Here is a 7,500-nt window from a genome sequence, read left to right as displayed (position 1 = left end):
GACACAGACACAGACACAGACACAGACACAGACACAGACACAGACACAGACACAGACACAGACACACACACACACACACACACACACACACACACACACAGACACACACAGACAGACACAGACACAGACACAGACACACACACAGCTCCATCTCTTACCATTTCCTGTGCGGTGACGGCGATGGCTTTAGAGTATTTCACCATGGTGGTCTGATAGTCCACAAAGGTTCCTTCCGGCTCAGGGGGAGTTCCCTCGCCCAACTGCACACAGAAAGAAAGGCACACCAAGGGGCAGGTGGGGAGAAGGGGCAGGGGAAGGGCCAGTGAAGTTAAAGTCCATATGCCTCTATGAATAGATGTGATTTAATAAAGGCACACCATAAAGGCACACCAATTAACCCTTGCACTTTCACTTAAAATTCACTCGAGCTTTTATGACACATGAGGATACACGCACGCGCACATATACTCAATACACCATAACTCGTTTAAACCACCAGCACACCACACATACATAAAGTCACTAAACTGTATTGAAATCAGATATTGAAGTGAAGGAAGTGATGGGATTCAAAGAGGATATGATGGATTTTATGTTGTTCTAGAGCTGTGTAGCACAGTCTACAGTGTACTATATATCAACAAACTCATCAGATGGTGTTACTTCCATGCCTGTATTTGATAGGACAGTGTGAGAGGGTGACAAGAAGCGAGTGTGAGAGAGATTGGGGAGGATCAGGAATAGAGCTTGAAAGTGACGTCACCTCCCCCGAATTCATGGGACCTCAATGGCGTTTTTAGCCACATTTTCATGCAGACGGCCTCAGAACAAAACATTGATACTTCTGCATGAATAATCTTTATCTGGCCTCTTAAACAGCATATTTGTAGCCCAGCGCATATAATGACTGAGATCAGAAGATATTTACTCGCTACCATGTTGTTAGATTGTCAGCTTAGGTCCCGTGAAATGCGGAACTAAGGGGCGGGACTTTCAAGCTCTATTGACCTCGAACTGGAATCGAACCCGGGTCCCCAGGCATAGCACTCAATTTGCCAACTGTTTGAGCCTCGGCTGGGGTCCAGAATTGTTTTATCAGGCTTTATCACACAAACACTTCAGATTCCCTATTCCTTCCAGAAAAAAAAGCTGCAATAGGTGGTAGGAGAGGATTGCTAGGACTCCAAGTGTCCGTGCGGTGTTGTCTGTTTGCCAATAGTGAAATACTGTGATGGTAGCGAGCCGCCATTTCTCCACATTAGGGGCCTCTGACAGCACGAGATGCTGCAGGAGAGATAACTGTGGCAGATGAAAGGACTCATTTCCTGTTTAATTACCAGCAGGCCTGATGAGCCAATCAGAGCCCGTTTAAAGCCAAAGCCTGTGAGCACATTGCCAGCTCTGAGACTGAGAGCTGACTTGTAATTACCCCAACACAAGAGGACTGGTCGCACAGGGCTGTTTGACTGTTTGCACAAGAATGAGCGTCGCTATTTTTTTTTCTACTGCTTGTTTTTCTCTACTGCTTTAACTTGTTTGCGACATCTCTGGATGCAAATGTTGATTTCAGATTATACCCAGTACAGGTTCATGTCATGTATTGCAACAGTCTCTGACTGACTATTTGTTTTTTGTTTTTTTCGCTTTCTTGCTTCGTAATGTTTTGCTTTTAGTCTCTGGTTATGGATGATGAATTCCAAACTGGCCTGCAGTGCATCTGAGGTAAGTTTAGAGTGTCTCTCTCTAATACAATCTGCATTCCCAACTAAATTGGTGCAGAGACTTCCCCTCAGTAAGGAGAAAGATGCTTAACCACTGAGGGCCATTTCAGATTAAACAGGCTAGCGGGTAATTAAAAAAAAGACAATCAAACAAGCAAAACAAAAAATCTCCCAGCCAAACATTTGTATTTTAAATGGGCTCCTCTTGAAGGATTAATCACTGTCCCGAGTCAGCCGAAGCGCAAACGACGTCATCCTACATTGTACCCCTTTAAGAATCCAGTTAATTACATGAGCAGAGGGCCCTCACCAACCTGGTGATTTCGTGAAGAGGCTCTAAATGCTTGTCAACCAGTTTACAGCAACCGGAGGGCCAGTTGATGAGTATGATATCAGCAGGAGAGTTTACGAGTGGCTGTGTGATCATTCTAACAGTGTTGTGCAGCCAAGCCTTCTGTCTGACGTGCAGGCAGAGTGTCGGTGATAAAGTACTACAAGTGGGTTATTTTACCTAGAAGTGGCTTATTTTACCTTATTTTAGACTACACCAAAAGACCACCCAATCCTGTTCCTCACCACCCTTGGATAGTGTTTACTCACCCTGCTGATGCCCCTATGGCCCCTTGGCCTCTGCATTAGACTGCACCATGCCTGACAGTCCTTATGCCCCCCTCATGCCTCACTGCCCAGGGCTAGACCAGTGTTTCTCAAAAAATTTCAGACCGAGGACCACTTTATGCCCCCCCAAAAAGGACCAACTGTCAACTGAATTGACGATTGATGGTTGCTAATTTGACACTGCTACTTTCAATGCAAATCACTTACTTATCTCATATTACAAGGCTGTCTTTATTGTGATGACAATTTGACTTCACCTATATGTTCAGCTTTTTAATAATGTCACTGTGATGGAGTGACCATCACTAGGGTTGTGGGTGTGTTCTGACTAACATGCCAACGAGCCTGGCTCTTTGGTGTAGCGTTCAGAGCCCCAGTTTACTACCCTAGAAGGTCCGGGTTCGAGACCGGGCTGGGCAACTCTACTCCCCTTCGCAGTCACAAATATAGCCTACTGCCAGCTTGACTTCGAAAAGTAGAAATCCCCTCAAGGACCACCTGAGCTCTGCCAAGGACCACCAGTTGTCCCCGGACCACACTTTGAGAACCATTGGGTTAGAGCCTAGTCACCCTGCCCATGGCCTCTGCTATGGACTCCACCATGCCCCCCACCATGCCCCCTTCGCTGGGCTAGAGCCTACAGTACTCACCCTGCCCATGGCCTCTTCGCTGGGCTAGAGCCTACAGTACTCACCCTGCCCATGGCCTCTGCTATGGACTCCACCATGCCCCCCACCACCTCATGGGGCTAGAGCCTACAGTACTCACCCTCCCCATGGCCTCCACCATGCCCCCCCCACCATGGCCTCTTCGCTGGGCTAGAGCCTCCTCACACTGCCCCCTTTGCTGGCTGCCCAGGAGTAGAGCCTAGTCACCCTGCCCATGGCCTTTGCATTAGACTCCCCCATCCCCGACGGTTCTCATGCCTCCCACCATGCCCATGGTTAGAGCCTACAGTAATCACCCTCCCCATGGCCTCTGCCATGCCCCCCCCTCATGCCCCCTTCGCTGGGCTAGAGCCTACAGTACTCACCCTGCCCATGGCCTCTGCTATGGACTCCACCATGCCCCCCACCACCTCATGGGGCTAGAGCCTACAGTACTCACCATGCCCATGGCCTCTGCCATGCCCCCCCCTCATGGCCTCTTCGCTGGGCTAGAGCCTACAGTACTCACCCTGCCCATGGCCTCTGCTATGGACTCCACCATGCCCCCCACCATGCCCCCTTCGCTGGCCGCCTCGTTCAGGGTGACCATGATGTCGTCCACCGCCTCCTTCATCAGCTGGGCTGCCTCCGCTATGGCATCGTGGGTATGCGCCGCCTGCGGAGCGAAAAGCAACACCACAGGTCAATCATTCCACACCATGCAGACAGAACACCTGCACATTGGTGGCATATGACATCGCTCTAACACAGGAGCTGAGTACCAGACTTGTACGAAATTCCGAATTGAATGAATTGAAATTCACAGTAATGCCATAATATGAACACTAGGTGGTGGTGTTCTATGTACTCTCAATGGGTGGTGTAGATTAAATTAAAAGAAATTCAAGGTAATGACAAACCATACTTACCTTAATTTCCATTCTCAATCGTACATTATTCTACAAGCATGTGTTAAAAAAAGCTAAATCATGTGTGGCAAGAGGTTTGACTTGGAAGGTACACATACAGTATATGCATGCACCAGCTGGGGATTTACTACTCCCTCCTTGCATTAGGAAAAACGATGAGATTATTTACACCATACATGGCAACAATTATCTTAATCTCAACCACAAATATGTGTGGCAATATGAGAAAGAGAGGTAGGCATGTACGGTATATATGAGAGCTGAACCTTGGGGTAGCCCCCTCCCTCCTTTAATTAAGACTTAAAGGGCAACTCCTGCCAATTTCAATGTGCTGTTGTATTGCTCACGCTGTCCTTGACTTGTCAGTACCCGGTGACGCCGCATTTTTGGCTCAGCCCTTTCCGAGATATGAGCTATTCTAATGGGGGCAACTTTTGTTTACATTTAAAAAAAAACATTTTTATTTATTCCCAAAAACATCCAAAAGGTTATGCAACATCAGCAGCCAGCTATCAAACAGCGATACCTTTTGGGAAAATATTTGGAGTAGGTCTATGATCATTTAAAAAAAAAAGATCTATACATTATCAAGGGAAGATCAAAATTCGACATATTGCTCAGCCCTACCTTGGGGTTGCCGCCTCCCTCCTTGGCGGCGTAGAGCATCTGCAGGGCGGACTCGGACAGGGTCTTGGTCTGGTCCAGGATGTTCATCTGCTGCTGGTGGTCATTCAGCTTGGACGCCACGCCCACGGACGCCACGATCAGGGGCTCAAAGTAGTTCGCCAGCTGGGTCACCTGCAGGAGGGATGGAGGGAGGAAGGGAGAGAGAAAAATGTGAGAAGGAGAGATAGAGAGGTGGGGGAAGCACATTTTTGGAAAGAGAGAGAGAGAGAGAGAGAGAGAGAGAGAGAGAGAGAGAGAGACAGACAGACAGACAGACAGAGAAAGAGAGAGAGAGAGAGAGAGAGAGAGAGAGAGAGAGAGAGAGAGAGAGAGAGAGAGTGAGAGAGAGAGATAGAGAGAAAAGAAGATGCACCACAAGGTCATCTATACCATCCTAATTAGTGTAACTTTCTAAACTCAATTTGCCCTTAAAATATGCATAACTTTCACAATGTTTCTTTTTTTAATCATCATTTAAAAACGTGTTGGCTCATGAAGTACTAGTGGAGCAGTTCCAGCTCCTGTACGCAGAGCCAGATGCATGATGGGTGGCTGACCTTGTGGGTGTGAGTGTGATCTGCATACTGGGTGTAAACTGCAAAAATACTTCATTATTTAACTCATTGTATCCTGGAGCGGCATATACGCTGCATTCAGGTTCTTGAGATTTGAGCCGTTTTATTAAAAATGTGGGTATGTTAGAGCTGAACGAACACATCCAAGTACAAAATGAAAGTTCTAGCTTTTAATTTCAACTTATTTCATGATTTTATGTGCTTCGGAGGCTGAGATGTTTTTAATAGGGAGAGGGCACCTTTTCCCAAAAGGGCTTAGGCTAAAATGGGCTAATAAAATACTTAACCATTTAAAATATATATATATATAACATATGAAGAGTTCAGATGCAAAACCCCCTAAGTGCCTTTTCAGAAAATAATCTTAATTCATTTTTATTTAATACAAAGCTATCAAAATTGCACATTTTTTAATTTTATTTATGTAATATAACTATTTATATGTATTATCAAGTATATGAATGTAAACCAAACCAACAACTGGGTTCTCTAAAAACATAGAAGTGCAGGTCTTCAGAAATGGAGTTAGGGGGTTTTGCATCTGAACTCTTCATATATAACATTTTTGGCGCCTACACTCAGTGTGCAGACAACTCTCTCACACTATATACTGCCTTTGTCTGTTTTTTGTGGATGTGCACTGTGCAGCCTAAAGTAACGTCCAATCATATCTGACCTTGTGGCCCAGCTGGGCGGCCTCTCCTCTGGCTGCCGTGGAGACGGGGTCGATCAGGTGACCAATCTCCTGGACCGCTGACGTCAGCTGCTCCTGCAAGGCCTGATGGGATAAAACATTAAAAAAAAAACAATTAACAGGAAATGGCACCGGCACTTATCGTTCCAACATGAAATAATAAAAACGCCAATCGCTCTCGTTAGTGCTGTGAAGTCTTTTTGTAATTGCATATCCTTTGTAATCATAGTCCATTTGCACTTCTGCTTCAGTGAGAGAGGGGGTTTGGCTCGGTTTCAAATCTCTGGCCCAGTGCCAGACTGCAGAGTGCCCAGAAATCAGTGGCAGCACAGAGCTGGCTCAGCAGACAGCTCAACTCCAAACGGCCCTGGCTGGCTGTCCGTAACAGGTCTGTGCTGCCTGCACATTACGTTCTGCACATGTGCGGGAGGCACCACTGACAATTTGGGATTCAAGGAGTTTCCGGCAGCAGTTTTCTCATCAATAGTTTATTTAGTGCTCCCATGACAGCCTGTAAACAAATGGAGTCTATAAATGCAGACGAAATCTGCACTCACAAACTGCGTCTCATTATTTATTTCTATTACCACCATGTCCAAAAAGCAAACGCGTTTTGGCTATCCACGCACTGATGAAGGCTTGATAGCCGAAACGCGTTTGCTTTTTGGACATGGTGGTAATATAAATAAATAATGAGACGCAGTTTGTGAGTGCGGATTTCTTCTTCCTTAAGTTGACGCTTTTTATCTCGCACCCAAAAGCTTTTCGGTTTTCCAAGAAGTTGAGCGCGTCCTCTGCCAATACTTGAAGTCTATAAATGCAGATCATCCCTCTCACTAGGGCTGAAACGATACACTGAACTCACGATTTGGTTTGTATCACGATTCATGACCTACGGTTCGATACACCCCACGATTTCACATTTGCCAACATTACAAACTTTATAAATAAAATCTATGATAGTTTATAGGTAGAATAAGTTACAAGAGGCTACTTATACTTGAAAAAAGTTTCTATATAACAACGATGATGCTTGGAAGCACTATCACTTCATATCATGTGGTTGTTTTCTGGGCTGATGGGTATGAGAACGTTAAAAAGGTGTATCACGATACTGACTCTGTGTATCACGATTTCTCGGTTCGATACAACATCGTTACAGCCCTACCTCTCACACAACTGAAGCACCTCTTTCCCCACAAACAACCTTACACCCTCTACACCCCTTCGTCCATCACCTCTCATCGCCAAAGAGCCGTCATATCTGCGGAGATATCAGACTCCCATAGAGCGTCAATTATCTCCTTTCTGCCCTACTCAACTTCCCGATAACTCTCCCTCTCTAAGCCCTTTCCTCCACTTGCTCTGTAGTGTCCATTTTCCAAAGTTCCATGCAATGGCAAACACTAGGCCTCGGCTGGAATTGAACGCACACTCCTCTGGATCTTCCTCCAGGCTCTTATTGGACAGTAGGCACACCCCCCCCACACACACACACCTCCAAACACCCCTCTCCTCCTCTCTCTCTCTTTCCTTCCTCCAGCCCTCTCATCTCCAAACATCCCTCTCCTCCTCTCCCCCTCTCGCTCTCTTCCCTTCCTCCAGCCCTCTCCTCCTCTCTCTCTCTTCCCTTCCTCCAGCCTCCACACC

At 46.3% G+C, this 7,500-nt stretch overlaps 1 protein-coding gene across 1 annotated transcript in view; it reads right to left on the bottom strand.

Annotated features, from left to right (window-relative positions):
- The window catches only part of tln2b (talin 2b), a 351,125-nt gene that overhangs the window by 59,434 nt on the left and 284,191 nt on the right, over positions 1-7,500 (bottom strand). The window contains exons 41-44 of the mRNA XM_063197707.1: positions 5,833-5,934; positions 4,543-4,713; positions 3,516-3,662; positions 159-260 (exon numbers count right to left, since the gene is read on the bottom strand). Of these exons, the coding sequence (XP_063053777.1) occupies positions 159-260; positions 3,516-3,662; positions 4,543-4,713; positions 5,833-5,934 (522 nt within the window). The remainder of the gene's footprint in view (positions 1-158; positions 261-3,515; positions 3,663-4,542; positions 4,714-5,832; positions 5,935-7,500) is intronic.

This window comes from Engraulis encrasicolus, chromosome 4 (genome assembly GCF_034702125.1).
Source record: "Engraulis encrasicolus isolate BLACKSEA-1 chromosome 4, IST_EnEncr_1.0, whole genome shotgun sequence".
Classification (NCBI taxonomy): domain Eukaryota; kingdom Metazoa; phylum Chordata; class Actinopteri; order Clupeiformes; family Engraulidae; genus Engraulis; species Engraulis encrasicolus.
This window is presented reverse-complemented; position numbering and strand designations above follow the sequence as displayed.